General features: G+C 41.7%; 1 protein-coding gene and 1 long non-coding RNA gene across 6 annotated transcripts in view; one reads left to right on the forward strand and one right to left on the reverse strand.

The window, feature by feature from the left end:
* The first annotated feature begins 317 nt into the window (after positions 1-317).
* The window catches only part of RBM47 (RNA binding motif protein 47), a 111,134-nt gene continuing 93,573 nt past the window's right edge, over positions 318-17,878 (forward strand). Inside the window, exons 1-2 of one of the 5 annotated variants that reach the window (XM_037897893.2) lie at positions 318-369; positions 521-673. In XM_037897893.2, the coding sequence (XP_037753821.1) occupies positions 660-673 (14 nt within the window). In that variant the 5' untranslated portion in view covers positions 318-369; positions 521-659. Of the gene's footprint in view, positions 370-520; positions 674-1,360; positions 1,713-17,878 lie in introns of those variants that run through there. The other 4 variants (XM_043544490.1, XM_037897899.2, XM_037897894.2 and 1 more) reach the window with 4 other exon arrangements.
* LOC122465359 lies at positions 9,536-17,748 on the reverse strand. The gene is made up of 3 exons (XR_006290136.1): positions 17,735-17,748; positions 11,448-11,449; positions 9,536-9,718 (listed from the first exon to the last, which is right to left on the reverse strand). It is a non-coding gene; the product is annotated as an uncharacterized LOC122465359 (long non-coding RNA).

A 17,878-nucleotide genomic window follows, 5' to 3' on the forward strand; every position in this document is an offset into this window, starting at 1 on the left:
AGCTACAGAAACATGCCTTCCCCAAAGCAAGAAAAATAATGAAAAGGTTCCATAATATTCTGTACAAAAAGCAAATATTGTTCTAAGTGTTTGCATGCAAATGATTAAACATCAGAGTATTAAACTTTTCACACAAAAAAGTGAATTGCCATTGAACAAAAGACTCTAAAGAGAAGTAGAAACATTTTTCAGTTGCATGACAATGCAAGCAGGAATTAGTACTTTTTATAAATTCTCATGTGTGCTTCCTGTTCCAGTTTGTTTAGTCACAAGTACTGAATTAGATTTCTGTTGGCTGATTGCATTTACTATAAACAGGTTTTGTGCTTTGTTTAAATACATCAGGCTACTTAACCCTTGCATAGGCAGGTAAGGTAAAGGGGGTGGGAAGGGAAAGTTTACTCTCTGGCATGCTGTTTCTTTTGAGGTTAAAAAACAATTGTCAGAGAGATCACAGAGAGGTTAAAGGAGGGCTTGGCTGTTGTTTCTAAAACTAGTTTCTCTTTTGTTCCTTTTCTAGAAACTAGATGTAACTTCAGGTCAGAAGGGGTTGAAATGCGTCACTTCTTTGACAAGCACAACCCCTGTATTGATGAAACTAGATCAGAAAAGTTTGTGGGTTTCTCCTAGTGCAATACCTTTCTGTGCTAATTCAAGCCATGCTATGCCTCAGGTGAGTACTATTGATTTGTTTTCCTTTAAATCTACATCTATATATTGAAAGCCTACATTGTTTAATAGCAGGGGGAAAGAAACCCATGATTTAACATCTTGTTCCTTAAACACTTTGTGCAGAGATAAAGCAGGTGGCTCAGCAAATAGGTGGTTCCATTTTAGTGTGGAGGATATAGTCTCCCTCTCTGATATTCACATTGGAACTCCACCTTTAAAAAAAAAAATACAAGCATGGGGTGTCAAACAATACTTAAACTGTTTCCAAGTGTCTCTCTCATGCCAGCCTTTACATCTCTTCAGGTTATCTTTCCCCCCTGCTACCCCCGATTTTATTTTTTTTAAAAAGCAAAGGTATCTGCACTCCTAAAACAACAGGAATGCTGCGCTGGCCTTGAGCCAGCAAACGCTCAGTGAACAGGATAAAATTTCAGTTCAGATTTACGGGAAGTTGCTGGTGTTGGGAGTAAAAATCTGGTTTGGTGAGTTTAAGGGCAGGGAGTATACAAGAGACAACCTTGCTACTGTGAGCAGCGAGAACAAGAGAGGGGGAAGAAAAAAAGAACAGAGAGATGAGACACTTAACATTTTCCTCTCACAGTCACAGTGTGTGCTCCTGAGTCCTGAGATATCGCAGGCTTTACCAAGCCAGTAGGCAGAAACTGGGCTCTGGTAGGGCAATATCTTAGCTTAACTTTCATGCTTTATGTCTAGTCAGGAATTTAGTCTAAAAGAGTGCTTTCTGATTAGCACTCCTGTTTAGTACTTTGGAATGTGCAGCTTAGGTTAGTGAGAATCAAGGGTTTTAGCTTAGCTGGTATTACTAATTACAAGTTTCTCTGTATGCATTTCAGTGTTCAGAAGGTCTAAACAGGCAGGGAGTGAAAGGAGGGGGTTAAACAGCATTGGAGGGAGTTGCTCAACACTCCTCATTTAGCAGAACATTAGAAAAAGTAAGAAGATGCATTGCTGCCCAGAAACTCTTTCTTCTCTGTGAATGGTGCTTAAGTGTAGAGACTGTCTTCAGAAACACAATACAGGTAGGTAAATTTTTGTGATCACTGTGCTGTCCCTGTGTCCTTACTGCAGGGTTTATGCTCTTGTGATTGTTTTAAGAACATGGTGGGACGTAAGTTATTTTTGAAAAAGTGTTTTAAATAATTTCTGTAAAAAACAGAAACAAAACCACAAGCTGAACTAAGTTTTGATAAATCCTTTCAAGTGATTGAGCAATGGACTGGATTCTTTCTTTAAAAACTTGTAAGATTAGAGAGGAAACGAGAAATATCAACTAAGAGAAGACTGAAAAGTGATTTCTGGTACATACACTATTTCAGAAGTTAAGTTTAAAAGATTATGTACATCTTCATATCAAACAAATTATAACACACCAGTATCTTCTTATCTGATGTGTTAAATAGTGTTGAAGTAAATATGTTTGTGTTTTTTTTAGTTAAAATTATAGTCTGTGCAGAACATATAGTGGTGATATAATTCTAATGGATGACTAGTTGGGATCTCTGATTAGAGACATTAAAATGAAGAGAACAAGACTTTTCTAATGGATATTTAAAAATAAAATATATTATGGTAGATCTCACCTTTATATGCTTTTAGTTAGATTTTTGTGTGGTTAGACGAGGATTGTTGGGGCATGTCTCTCTCTCTATGCATGTAAAAAGAAACAGTTTGTTTTATAAATTAAAACTATACAGTTCATTTCCCATTGGGGCTTTAAAATAAAGATTGGAGCTAAAGTCACAGAATTTTAAAAGTTGGATATAGCAAAACAAAATATTAAAGTTTGAAATCTGCCTTAAGTTCTACCTATGCCACCCAGCTGAGGTCACAGTGCAGAACTTGGCCCCAGGGGCTAGTTTGAATGTAATAGTGGTGTCTTTATGAGCCTTCCAGATTTATGTAATAATAATTTTGGACAATCTTGCAATATTTCTTAACAAGTCTAATGCTGAGTTCACATGATGGTAAGGGGGAGAAAAGAAAAAAAAACATAATCAGGCTGTTGCAACAACTATTGCCTGAGAGATATGCAACATTATATACTAAACATCTCCAAGTACTGCAGGTGCCAGATCATAAAGGTGAAAGATCACTTGTGGTAATAAGCAGAGTCTGGTATAAAATTGGAAAACTGAAGACAATATGCACTCTTGAGAAAGGAAAATAAGATAACACCAGAAATATACTGCTATTTGGAGTTTATCTAACAGAGATTCCTGTTTAAATTACTAACAAGGCTAAAAATCAAACTATACAGTCAAAATAACATTAGAGTCTGAAAAATAAATTAGGGGAAAACATTTTGCTTGTATTCTCAGTTTCTCTCCCGCTCTTATATTCCGTCACTGGGCCAAGTTCTTCTTTCATTCATGTTTTACCCCAATGAAGTAACTTCATTGACTTCAATGTAGCTATTCCTGATTTACAATCTGTCTGAGATGGGAATTGAGCCCTCTCTCTTCCTCATATATCTTGAGATTTCAGACACACACAACAAGGTAGGCTAGCTTTGGGATGTAAATATGACTCCTAATAATATCTATACTTTAATGTTCCAGTCTAGTCTGAAAAATCAATGTTTGATTAAAAAAATTAAAGGAATGTGTTGTACATCAGCAAAGTATTTAAAAAAAAAAAAGCTAAACACTTTTGGATAAGAGTACTTATTTTAAGCAGCTAAGATGGCAAATGTTTACAGGAATATTGTTTCAAGAGAAATTTTATCTAAGGGCCTGAACCTGCCAGGAGGTCCACACATGGAGCCCTGTTGATTACTGTAAGACTTTTTTCATAGGTGCAGAAGTCCACCCGCATGGAGATTACTGCAGGATCAGGGTTTAAGTCTGTGGCCAATAGCCATCCATATCTCTAATGTTTGGTGTTATAATTTGCTATTCTACACATTGTACAGAAGTTGTATTATACTGATGTAGTCATCACTGTCATATGATAGAAGCCTGTCTGTGAAAGCTGTATAAGTGTCTGATATCAGGGAAATTCATATGACTGCGTTCATTAGGATTTTTTAAATGTCTGCTGTACTTTCTCTGTTAACTAAAAGCAGGTGCTCGGATCTAGTTTGAGCTGGTTGTCCATGTAAATATCTAATAACAAAATTTAGATGGCACACTATTTAGAGTTGAACACTATTAAGGCTATTCTGAACAAACATACGCGTGCTCATATTGGTTTAGAATAATGAGTTAAGTATGTATTTTCCTGGACTCTGGCAATTGTTATATTACGCTCCTCTGAATGTATAATTTCATCTCCCACTTTTCTAAAATTCAAACTGTTTTCTCTGAGTATGCATGACTGAGTTATCAAATTAAGAATGATCCAAATTACTAAGAAGTATACTAAAAGTATCTGTGTTACTACTGACAAACAATAGTAAAGACGTAAGGGCCAAATCCTGTTCCTACTGAACACAGTGGGAGTATTTCTATTGATTTCTATGGGACCGAGGAGAAGGATTTGGCCCTTAGTGAGGAAATACATCTGCCAGGCCTTTAGTAGTTAATTTTGTATACCGATAGTTATGCATGAAGATTGTCTTTCTCTCTTTAAGGACATTTACATCTCAATATTGGAGATGAGTATAAAGCAAAAGACCTAATCTGAACACCCCGCGACCTAAATTATACTCGGGTCACTTGGAACTGTGTTCCCATCTATCATTTTTCAATTTTCATGTTTCTAAAACTGACCAGTGCGTTCTACACACTAGTAAGGACACTGCTCGTTATCTTTCCCAGTAAGAGGCCGAAAAGAATATTTCTTTTTTGTTGTTGTTTTTTTTTAATAACATGGTTCTGGGTACACCTAGCTCCTGCCAAGATCAGGCACATCTTCTCAGTATCCTTGTCAAGACAATGTAGGCTTTGTATAGTTAAGACTTTCAAGGGTTTTGGTGACACAGTAAACTCAATAGAGCACAACAACTTCTTATTAACTGCAAAGTCAACAGACAGCCTCATGTTTGGGGGCTTTTTTGTTTGTTTTCTTTTTACATTTTGTCTGCTGAAAATCATAGAAGAACTCTCTCAGCAGAGAGGACATTTTTTTCGGATATACTTTTCACAAGTTAACATTAAGACTGTAAATTTTTTTTTTTTAACCTAGTTAAGTTGCAGAAGATTTGACTGGGGGTACAGGCAAAGGTGGGATATTTTGGAGAATGAAGGAGCGAAACAAACTACAAATGCATCAGACCTATTTCAAATAGAATATTAGAGCCATTCAGATAGTAGTAATAATTTTCAATCACTAAGGTGCCAACTTTCTAATCGCACAAAACTGAACGCCCCCAGCCCTGCCCCCTGCCCAGCCCCTTCCCCAAGGTCCCACTCCACCCTGCCCCTTCTCTGAGACTTTGCCCCTGTTCGCTCCATCCCCCCTCCCTCTGTCACTCGCTCTCCCCCACCCTCACTCACTTTCACCGGGCTGGGGCATGGGGTTAGGGTGCAGGAGAGGCTGAGGGCTCTTGCTGGAGGTGCGGGCTCTGGGGTGAGGCTGTGGATGAGGAGTTTGAGGTACAGGAGAGGGCTCTGAGAGGGGAAGGAGGTTGGAGTGCGGGGGGTTCTGGGCTGGGGGTGTGGGCTCTGGGTGGGGACAGAAATGAGGGGTTCAGGGTACGGGAGAGGGCTCTGGGCTGGGGCAGGGGATTGGGATGTGGGGCAGTGAGGGCTCTGGCTGGGGGTGTGGACTCTGGGGTGGAGCTGGGGATGAGGGGTTTGGGGTGCAGGAGAGGACTCCGGGCTGGGGCAGGGGTCCCGGTAGCCCTTACCGCGGCTGCCAGGTCCCTTCGGCCCCTAGGTGCAAGGGCAGCCAGCGAGGGTCTGCACAGTGCCCTTGTGCCTGCAGGCACCGCCCCCGAAGCTCCCACTGGTTGCGGTTCCTGACCATTGGGAGCTGCTTAGCCAGCACTTGGGGCACAGGCAGCGATCAGAGCCTTCCTGACCTAGGGATCACAGAGTCCTGGTGGCCACTTCTAGGAGCCGTGTGGAGGCAGGGCTGCGCTGCGGACTGGACTTTAACGGCCCAGCTAGCAGTGCCTACCAGAGCCGCCAGGGTCCCTTTTCACCCAGGCGTTCCAGCTGAAAACTGGACACCTGGCAACCCTATCACTAGCAAACTGGGCTGGATTTAACTAACAACCCAGAGGCAGAAAGCTCTGTATCCTATTTACCAAGCCCTGGAGTCATCTAGTCCCTCAACAGGATTTACTTTGTTGAAGCACCATCCCAATTGTAATGCATCTTACAGAATGAATGAGAAGAACTCCATGTACAGACCATAGAGCTAAACAAGTTAAGGATCAAGTTTAGCTCTTTCCCACCTGATGCAAACAATGTGGGCCTGATCACTCTCTCGTTTACACTGGTGTAAATTAGTAGTAACTCCACTGAAGTCAGTCTACTGTACTGGTGCAAAACCTGTGTAAATGAGGAGGAGTATAAGCACTAAGTAGGAAGCAGAATGACTTGCTTCATCCAAGGCAGGTTTAGGTTTGTCTGTGTGTAAACAGTAACAGCCAGCTTGGATAAGTCACTGTATAAATATCAAATTATCAGGGACAATCACAAAGCACTTCATAGAAATGTACTGAGCTACATAGGGATAATAGAATACAGCTACCTCTGGAGTGGAAAATATCACCCATTTTACACCATCAATTACTTTTTTTTTTTTAAGAGGGCAAATGAAACTGTAGGCAGACTCCAGTTACCCAAGCTCCGACTAGGCCCAGATGCCAGGGTTAATACATCCACTCTTGTGAAAAATGCCAAGGCATCTTTAATGACCACAAGATTTCCCCCCAACTAGCATTTTCTTGAAAAAGCCATTTCCATCTAGACCTGCAGTAAACCTTTATACATGCATGGACGAGTATGTTTAGTTAAAGACTGCAGAGTAGACCAACAATCTTGTGATTACTTATTAGCACTGTGTAAAACACTGAATTTCTAATTCAGAGAGGATTAGACGTATTTTGTTGTTCATGTCCTGTATCACTTTGAGTTCCAGATTCAAAGCAAAACTCAGCCAAAACCCTGGGATTTAAGATCTTTATTAGAGGTGAATCTGCACTGTGTAGAGTACAGTATGATTGCTGGCCGCTCTTGTCCCTTTGTTTGCTCCCCCATCTTTCTGTATGTATCCACCTATTGCCTCTTTTCTTATACTTAGTTTGTAAGCTCCTTGGACGGGAACCATCTTTTTATTCTGTGTTTGGACAGTTCTTAGTACACTGGGGTCTTGGTCTATGACTGGGGGTCCCAGGCATTACCTCAACACAAGTAATAATGGGCTGGGCTTTAATAAATGAGATGGGCTAAAGAGCCATTTTAATTTTTATTTTGATTAGAGGTGGTTCAGATCTGGGTTCTATTTTATCCAAAATGCCAAGATTTGGATGGAAGGGGGAAGTCTGATAAAAGGCTCTGATTTTTGGCCTTTCTCCAGTCCTGTGGGCCTGGGCTTCAGGCCTCCATATGCAATATGCACACATAAAGAATCTGAAAACAGGAACCATTTTTTTGTTCCTTCCAAATACTCTAAACCATCTCTCCGCTTTTAGTGCATATTTCCCTCCCATGTCTTATCCATTTGCCATGTTGTAGTTGCATGTGTAATGAGACAAACTACTTATGATGATGTTACGCTTCCCTATTTCCAGATCAAAGTATGATCTTTTGCAAAAATCTGGAAGCTAATTCTACCAGCACTTCATTTTTAAACCTGTCCTGTGTTATGTACTAACAATACACAAAGAACATTAATTTATTAACATTTATTTAGAATTTATTAACAATTTATATAGAATTAACAATTGTCTAGAAGGTAACTGCCAGCACACAATTGTTGTATTTTCAATCTTGGTATTTTTGAAGTTTTTCCCAACTCCAACCCCAGCTGAAAGGATTCCCTCTGAAGTCACACTCTAACTTTTCTGTATGTTATATATACACAATAGGTTTTAAATCAGTAACTGAATAAAAGAGAAGAGAGGAATGGATGGTCCAGTAGTTGGAGCACAAGCTTTAAACCTGGGAAACCTGGGCTCAAGTCCCTGCTCCACAACAGACTTCCCCTGTGATCTTAGACAAATCACTTGGGTATGTCTACACTGGAATTTAAAGATCTGCAACTTTCTCAGGCTAAGGGGCTTGGGCTAAGGGGCTGTTTAATTGCAATGTAGACTTTCGAGCTTGGGCTGGGTCCCAGAGCTTGGGCTGCAGCCTGAGCCAGAATGTCTACACTGCAATTAAACAGTCCTGCAGCCCGAGCCCCATGAGCCTGAGTCAGGTGGCATGGCCCAGACGTGGGTGTCTACTTGAAGTGTAGACATACCCTTATTGCCTCTGTGCCTCAGTTCCCCATTTGTAAAGTGGGGATCATAGAACTTCCATACTTCACAAGCATGTTGTGATGATAAATACATTAAAGATTGTGAGGTGCTCAGAAATTATGGTAATGAGGGCCATATAAGCATCTAAGATAGATAAAAAGCTCCACATAAACATTTATACCACAGGTGGTGGCGATACCCATGTGATAAACTGCATTTATCTTGTACCTTTCTGTGGCTCTTCAGCACTATATGCCCCCTCATCTCTCTCTGCCAAGACTACTTCTAACAGTCCAAATCTCAGAGCAACTTTCAGACAACTTTAAAAATGTTAATTTTAAAATGTTAATATTTAAAGATGGTTTCCTTCTTTCCCCAAAACATGGGATCCCTCCTTTTCCCCCAAATTACACTGCTCTGAGATTTAGGATGGGCAATGTTAAGTCCTAGACCAGTGACAGATAAAAGGTCCAACGTCTCCTGCACTGTGAAGTGACAAATGCGTGTTTTATACTAGTGGTTCTCAAAGTGTGGTGTTTGGATGACTAGTGGTCACCTGAACATTTGCCACCCAGTCTCCTCCTTGTTCCAATCTTCTCAGTTCCATTAAAAGAGAACTAAAAGACATTAAATAATTTTCCAATATTACTTTTCCATACAAGCACTTGTTGCTATTGCCAAATGCATGTTATGTCATTACAAACGAGGGTAAATGGTATAAACAGTTGAGAATGGGTTGGGTTGTCCTCCAGGAGGCAATGGTCTTGAATCTCCTCTACAGTTACACCTGCCTAAAGTGGGTGTTAAACACTACCACCTGGGGGGAGAGTGGAGAATTCTGATTTGGTAACTTTGAAAAACCTTGCATGGTGACAGGTTTCAGAGTGGTAGCCGTGTTAGTCTGTATCAGCAAAAACAACGAGGAGTCTTGTGGCACCTTAGAGACTAACAAAATGTATTTGGGCATAAGCTTTGGTGGGCTAAAACCCACTTCATCAAATGCAAGGAGTTAAAAATACAGTAAGCATATGCTCAGCGTTTAGCTGATTGCCATATTTGGTGTCGGGAAGGAATTTTCCTCTAGGGCAGATTGGAAGAGGCCCTGGAGATTTTTCGCCTTCCTCTGTAGCATGGGGCATGGGTCACTTGCTGGAGGATTCTCTGCTCCTTGAAGTCTTTAAACTACGATTTGAGGACTTCATTAGCACAGATATAGGTGTGAGGTTTTTTGCAGGAGTGGTGGGTGAAATTCTGTGGCCTGCGTTGTGCAGGAGGTCAGACTAGATGATCATAATGGTCCCTTCTGACCTAAATATCTATGAATCTATATATTACAGCACATGAAAAGATGGGAGTTGCCTTACCAAGTGGGGGCTCAGTGCTAACGAGGCTTGATAGAGATCCTGTCGGTGTTTGTCTCTGTCTGAGGGATTGGAGCAAATGCTCCACCCAAGAGATCCACTTCCTGGACACTACAGTGCAAATAAATGATGGTCACATAAACACCACCCTATACCGGAAACCTACTGACCACTATACTTACCTACATGCCTCCAGCTTTCATCCAGACCACATCACACGATCCATTGTCTACAGCCAAGCTTTAAGATACAACCGTGTTTGCTCCAGTCTCTCAGACAGAGACAAACATCTGCAGGATCTCTATCAAGCCTCGTTAGCACTGACCCCCCACTTGGTAAGGCAACTCCCATCTTTTCACGTTCTGTAATATATGTACTGCTTACTGTATTTTTCACTCCATGCATCTGATGAAGTGGGTTTTAGCCCACGAAAGCTTATGCCCAAATACATTTGTTAGTCTCTAAGGTGCCACAACGACTCCTTGTTGTTTTTGTAAAACCTGATGCCTACCTTTGGAGAGGATCTGGGAATCCCCATGTTACTTTACTTGTTTCTAGACCTGACAAATCATGGGACTTCAAAATTGTGTCATCATGACTTTTAGAAAAGTCGTTTTGAAATATATCACTTCCAGCTTTTTTCTGAGAGCTGTATAGTTTGCCCCTATAACTGAGGGTTGGTCTACACTAAAAACTTAGATCAACCCAGCTACATCCACATCACTGAGTGATGTAGTTCAGCTGATCTAACCCCCAATGTAGAGAGCTCTAGGTTGATGGAAGAATTCTTCCATAGACCTAGCTACTGCCTCTCGGGGAGGTGGATTTACTACAATGACAGGAGAACAACTACCATTGCCATAGTAAGTGTCTACACCAGAGGTGGGCAGACTTTTTGGCTTGAGGGCCACGTTGGGGTTGCAAAAGTGTATGGGTAGGGAAGGCTGTGCCTCCCCAAACAGCCTGGCCCTGCCCCCTATCCGACTCCTCCCACTTCCCACCCCCTGACTACCCCCCTCAGAACCCCCGACCCATCCAACCCCCCTGTTCCTTGTCCCCTGACCGCCCCGTCCCGGGACTCCCACGCCTTTCCAACCCCTCCTGTTCCCAGTCCCCTGACCACTGCCCCCCAGAACCTCTGCCCCCTGCTCCATGTTCCCTGACTACCCCCTGGACCTGGCCCCCTTACCATGCTGCTCAGAGCAACATGTCTGGCAGCCATGCTGCCCGGCCAGAGCTAGACACGCTGCTGTGCTGCCCGGCAGGAGCGTGCAGCCGCGCCACCCAGAACGCTGCCCGTGCGGTGGCGTGGCTATGGGGGAGGGGAGACAGCACGGGAGGGGCCAGGGCTAGCCTCCCTGGCTCGGAGCTCAAGGGCCAGGCAGGATGGTCCCACAGACCAGATGTGGCCTGCAGGCCGTAGTTTGCCCACCTCTGGTCTACACTGAAGCACTACAGCGGAGCAGCTGCAGTTATGCCACTGTAGCATTTTAAGGGTAGACATAGCCTAAGGCATCTGTCTCTAAAGACAGCTGGATATAAAAAATGCAATAAATGCATGAAAATCCACAATCCACTTCTAAAATAACTTGTGTGCAAAATAATTATAGCTGTGAGCAATATAGTCACGCCAAATGCAAAATCAGGTGTATATTTAAAACAGAGGGAGAAAATCTAGATGATATTATAAATGGAGCTGATAGCTTCACCTATTATTAAGGTTGCCTGACACTTCCTATTATAAAACCCTGTTCTCAGTTGCTTAGAACATTGCCAAACTTTTTAACTGCTTGGGATGAAATTTTCCATCCTGAGTGTCTGCCTCAGCCTGAATTTTTAACTTCAGACAAAATGTTTCAGCCACTTCTGAAAACGAGGCTAAAGAAGAATACATTCTTTTGCTCACGTTAAAAAATGTTTTATTTTTTTCCTTTGAAAAGCTCCAGTGCTCCCATGCTTTAGAGCAGGGATTTGAAATAGGGAGGGGGATATGGGGGGTGCTTTTGTGACTTTTGCCATCTCCACCAAAATCTGTCCACATCTGGCCCAGTAATAAGCCTTTAAAAGTCACACAGGCTCAGTAGAGACTTCTTTGACCGTAACAGCTCAAGTCCCTGAAGATTCTAGCCACGAGGAGCATGCTCCAGCCCAAGTCTGAGCAAGACCTTCCCCAACTGTGTTGCAGATCTAGGGTTAGGGTCCAGGCATCTTAACTGAGAGCAAGGAGAACAGTGTAGAGGTAGGAGTTGCCTGATTAAAATGCAGAGGAGAGAAAAGTTGGACATGCAGGGAGACTAGATTGGGACAAGGAACCTTTGGGGAGGGGAAGGCAAAAATTGGGACTTGAGGGTGATAGAGGAGAGAAAGGAACATAGGGACTGGGTTGGGAGAAGACTGGCTGACCGGACAAGGAGACTGGCTAGCACCTGGAGAGTGCAGGGGAGAGGACTACGATTGGTTGGAAAAGGAGACTGGGAGTGGGAGCCAGAAACCAGAAGGTTGGGGGAGGGTGGGGAGGAAGACTGAGATCAGATGAGGAGCAGGGGAACTAGGACGGGCTGGGAAACAGACTGGGACTGGGGAGACAGTTCTGATGAGGAGCTGAGGTACAGTGGAGAACTAAGACTAGCTGGGCAAAGTGAACGGGACCAGGAGCAAGGAGGAGGACACTGATGTGGGTTGAAGAACTTGGCAGGGGTGTGGGGGGTGGTGACTGGGACTGGGAATCAGTGGCAATGAAGGGGTGAATGGAGACTGGGATTGGGTAGGCAGGGAGAATGGGACTAGGAAAAAGAACCAAGGGTGCGGAAATGACAGGACTGGAACAGGCTGGCGGAAACAGGGCAGATAGGGTCACCCTTGTGGGGAATGGGCAGAAGAGTCTGTGTCCCTTAGAAGAAAAAACTCCTTCAGAGCCTGGAATGGAACCCAGGGTTCCTGAGTCTCACCATTCCTCTGCTCTCAACAAATATCTGTTAAACCCTCTGGGAAAGCATACCATCCTCCTCTAGAGCTGGTTCACATAGCAGATGACAACCTATAACTAGTGCTATCAGTTACTTAGCTCAAGTGGCAGAGATCTGTGTGGTGGATCTAATGTTTCAGACCCTTATGAGTGTCAATGTTATGCCACATGAGGGAATTTCTATTTGTTTCAGTTTGCTTTTTTAAAAATCTAGGAAATTATAACCTTACTGTAGTTTTTTTGTATATAAAGTCAAACGCTCAAAAGTTAGGAAATGTCAGAATTAAGGTTCCCTTAATTTAACCCCCATGTGCGTCGGCATTGTGATACAGTCTTCAATTACATGATTACATACTACTTTTCCCACGGGAGCCCTGCCTCATTCAGTGCATAGGCTGGACTTGCTCTTGGGATTAACTGGGGTTGTGTAGTGCAGGAGCAAGTGAAGGACCCCTGTAGTGAGTGAGACAGGGGACTCCGAAAAAGAGAAGGGATGGCCTCATGGTTAAGGCAGTTGAATTCTGCCCATGAGAAGTGGGTTTTATCCCTGCCTCTGCCACACAGTTTGTGTGTGATGCTAGTTAAGTCACTTAAACCAAACTTTTCACAGGTGGTTGCTGTGTTCCTCAGTTTCTGGATGCCCAACTTGATACCCTAAATCTGATTTGCCAAAGACCTGAGCATTCTCAGCTGCAACTGAAGTCACTAGTAGCTGTGCTTTGAACATACATAGTGCTGCATAATGCTGAGTACTCAGAAAAACCAGGTCCTCGACACCTCAAATAGGGCACCCAAAATGAGTGGACAGTTTAGACCTTAATCTCTATGTGCCTCGCTTCCTCAACTGTAAAAAGGGTTAACACCACCCCGCTCATCTCAGAGAAGTCATGTGAAAATAAATTAATTAATATTTGTAAAGCACTCGACACTTTACTGATGAGCACCATAGAAAAAAATCCCTGAGGAAGATGATAATTCTATCTTCAGAGCACGGTTTCAACATTAAATAAGGCCTAGGGTCACACACTGAACAGTGAGAAAACACAATATTGCATAGCTTCTCCTTAAGTGAGCACTGTCCACCCTATGCACTGAATGAGGCAAGGGTCCTGTGGAAAAAATAGTATGTGATCATGCAGTTACAGAGTGTATCATAGTACATACACCTAAGGGGGCTGAATTAAGGTTACGCAGGCAACCTTAATTGTGACATTTCCTAACTTCTAAGTGCTTGACTTTGCAATCTTAATAATGCGCGCTCTCTCTCTCTGTGAGAGAGAAAGATGTTATATAAAATTATTTTTTCCAGTGGAGGGATTCAGATCAGGATTGGGTCCCCACTGTGCTAAGCACTCTGGAGACATAGGTAAATGCCATCTGCACCCCGACAACACTCTGTTGTCAGTATGGTTAAGTTATAATGTTAGGGATATATTTACATTAACTGAGTGTGGGCTAGGGAGATGTCAGTAATTTGAAGGCTGATGCTTTATCCTCTTTTGTTTGAGGAAAATAAAAACGTTATTTTAGCCAGGATTTGTGCTAACCCTTGACTACTTACACTAAAGCACTCTTTTGGAAATCCCAGGGTCACACAAAGGGCCTGATCTTCACCATAAGTGACACCAAGGCTGAGATTCCAGACGTAGTTGCCCTGCTCAGGATTAGGGCCTTAAACACTATATGTGGGATTTTGAAAAGCACCTGAGGGAGTTGGGCAGCCAGCTCCCATTGCAAGTCAGTGGGAGTTGGATGCCAAACTCCTTTAGGTGCTTTTAGAAATTTTGCCCTGTATTAAATGATAATTTTAGACTATGGGTTCTGCATGGGCACAGGGGTCCGTGCACATGGACCATGGTAGGACTGGAAATTTGAACCCTAATCTAGAGAGGTGCTGAGCACCTGCAGAGATGTTGTAAATCCCAATAAAGTCGATAGGAATTGAAGAGTCTCAGCAAGGACACAGCATCTTTCAAGATCAGACTTTCACATTACCGCTCATATTGTATATTGCACACACACACACACACAAACATGACTGCTTTTTTAAACGTAGGAAATAGTAGTGTAGAAATCCACTGTAGAAATAGTAGTGTAGAAATCCACCTTTGTTCCACTGAGGGTTTTTTCTTCCCCCCCATTAGACAATTATTCATAAATTAAGTTGACATACCACACAGTTTACCTGAAATGAACCTGTGTTTTCATATTAGAAGGTAATGAATGGGATTTTGGAAATATGATCTCTACTCATTTATTCTCTAACATGGTATAAATATGGTACAGATTGCTTTGGACCTTAATTTTTTTTAAACATAACCAGCCTTACAGTATTGAGTGCTTTGGCGGCGAAGTGATTAAATCAGAATCAGCCATGTTCAAATTGCTCCTACAGTGAAGGATTTGCATATATGCTTGGCATGAACAAGCCAACTTAACAGAAGGGGGGAAATGTGAGTCTAAACTTGTTTAATTCTGAATAGTGAAGGAAAAGGCTTTTTAAATATTCTTTTACAGACAAGTTAAGAATACTGAGCAGGAATTGGACCTCCATCATTAGCTGTTAGAGATTATGTGATTGCAGGCTCAGATGTGTGTGTGTTGTTTAATACTCTCTCTCTGCTTTGCCGAATGGATATCGCAACTGGCATTTTGTTTATAATCAGACCCACTGATGAGGTACAAAATTTCAGAATGGATGTTTGTTCCTGAAAAAAGTCTGTTCCTGTTGAAGTCAGTGGCAAAACTCTCAATGATTTAAATGGTGCAGGTTCAAGCCCATAGTATGCTAAACATACTGGACAAAATCCTCAGCTATATAAATGGGCATAGCTCCATTGTTATTTGTGTTTTGTTGTAGTAGCATAGCACACCAATCAAAGATCCCCATTGTTCTAAGCACTGTGTGCACAATGAAATGAGTCCCTGCCTCAACTAACTTGAAACCAAGAATCAGAAACAAGTCACCTAGGTAACCATTCAAACATTATTCATACTAAACAGCTGAAGATAGAATCCAAGCAATTACTTCACAAATAAGATGAAATGCCACATACACCCCTAAAGTGTTCATTGAATAATTCTGAATAGTGAACACCATCCTAAAAACTACTGTGTGGATAATCCACAAACAGAAAAATGGGCAAAGTGGCCATGTAAATTATTCACTCGGAACAGTTTACCTAGCTCTAGTTGGGGAACAATTAGTAAATTCTTCTCATGGTAAAGCACTGAGTTAGTGACCTTGGTAGAAAGACAGAGTGATTTTTGTGAACCATAGTATCAGAGGGCCTTTATAACAAATTATCATAATTTTTCCAAGTTTTGAGGCTTGATCCTGCATTCTAGGCATACCCAAATTCCCATTCACTTATGAATGGAAGCTCACAAAGAACATGGGATAGCTCCCTTGGTATCTGAGACTTTGTCTAAATAGAGGGGTTAGCCCTGATTTCAACCAGCAGATTGCAACAATCACCATAGTTGCATGAGCACAACTCTCTAATGTAGACAATGAAAACCACAATCTACACTGGTTTGAAACTTACACACTATACTGATTCCTGGCCTCTGATGGCTGAAATCAGGGCTAAACCCCAGTGTACATGTATTCTGCAAGTCATCTTATATTTTTACAGTTAGGTGATCTCAGTACCTTTATATTATTTCTCTCTTTTTGGAATTTTTTTTATTTTTCGTATTCTAACAACTTTTGTTGTTGTTAGTTTATTTCTTAGTGCCTATAACTTTCCTGTACTTATATTAATTTTTTTATGAAGAATTGTGGGAATATTCAGAGCTATAAATTAGTGCCCTTTGTAGTTTTTTTAACAGAAGGAGTTAAATGAAACTACTTCTAATCTCTTTATCCTTGTCACACCACTCTGCTATGCAGTAATACACCAAAGAATTTCCAGAAAGCCAAGGTTGACGACTTAAAGTAGCTCCCTCCCTGGCTAAAAAAAAATTCATTGTGTAAATTCATGTTCTTTTCTATTCGGTGCTGAAAGTTTGTTATGCTTGTGGGTAAAGGAAACTTAAATGCGAAGGAGCTCGAGGCAGGAGAAAGAATGGAGCAGAAAAATGGAACTCATTCCTTTTTATTAAAAGTGAATCCAAACAAACTGTTCCCCTCTGAAAGTTAGATCAGGTTTTGAAATGCTGAAAATAAGGCATTTTATAGGACTTTATAATGGAAGATATCAATGGCACATTGCTAACCCCTGGTAGAGAGGTAAGCCTGCAAAACAAATAGTAGTATGTCCTTGAGTGCACCAGAGTTATGTGCTAGACAGGTTTTCACTTTTTTACCGTATTGCATACTATCAGCATACCCATAAGGACACATAGCATCTGAACGGCCCTTTTGTTATCGGACAAGATCCTGCTCCCATTCAAATCCAGGGCAGTATTCTCATGGACTTCAACAGGACCTGGCTCTTTTTCCACATTGGATTCTACCATAACCTGCTAAAAGCTGGACAGCAATTTTCTAGAATGTCATCCTTCTTCCACTCTGAGTCCAATTCTTCCCTGCTCGCCCCAGCCTCCTCCCTCCCCATACCCACTCACCCTTCCACACACACCACTACTGAAATCCCATAGCAATTGATGGTATTTGCAACCTGCCTGCCGCCCCCCCGCCCCTTTTTTTTTTTTTTTTTTTAACATAGGGGCCTAGCTATTACTTAACTTTGAGATATTCAAGGCAAAATGCATATTGATTTTCTGGGCACACAGTAGTTATCAATCTTACCAAAGTTGCATGTGTATGTGGTATTCTGATTAAAAACAAACATATAAAACCCTAAAATGTGGGGGGAGGTGCAAATGTGGCTGCTACTATTCAATGCATTTGTATCATCATAAATCTCTCTCTTCTATTATGCAACAAGCTAGAAATCTACAGATTACTTGAATCATCCTTTTGTCAACGGACCAAAAACTGTGTGGGTTAATGCTTATATCATATTAGCAAGATCCTTGAATACTGAATTTATATTTCATACCTAGAGCCAGCACCAGCCCACACTGATGTGATGAAATGTATCAGAGAAATATGTGTTTTTCCTAACACTACATAAAAATCAGTATCTCTCAGCTTCCCTTCTTCTGCTTCACCTCCCTGATGATCCTATTTAAATCCAGAGCAATATCACTGAATATAGTACAACACACTCTTTCAACAAAGTTTCCCTGGGTAACTCTGGCAAATGAAATGTCATAATAAAAGTGTACCTGCATAAATTCTTCAAAAGAATCAGTTTTTCTGAACATACTTTTTACTGGTGACTTGAGTTTCCATGGGACGATAATTTATTTCAGAGCCAGCTATATCGTATATAGGCAGAATTGGCAGACTCCTAAAACTGCAAAATATTAGAAGCAGCAAAATGTTTATGGACAGATTTTTAAATGAAGTCCATATCCAACACTTCCCATTTTAGGCACCAAAAAAAGTGGCCAGATTTTAAAAAATACTCAGCAATTCCAAATGTTCTCATC

This window comes from Chelonia mydas, chromosome 4, assembly GCF_015237465.2.
Source record: "Chelonia mydas isolate rCheMyd1 chromosome 4, rCheMyd1.pri.v2, whole genome shotgun sequence".
NCBI classification, from domain to species: Eukaryota; Metazoa; Chordata; order Testudines; family Cheloniidae; genus Chelonia; species Chelonia mydas.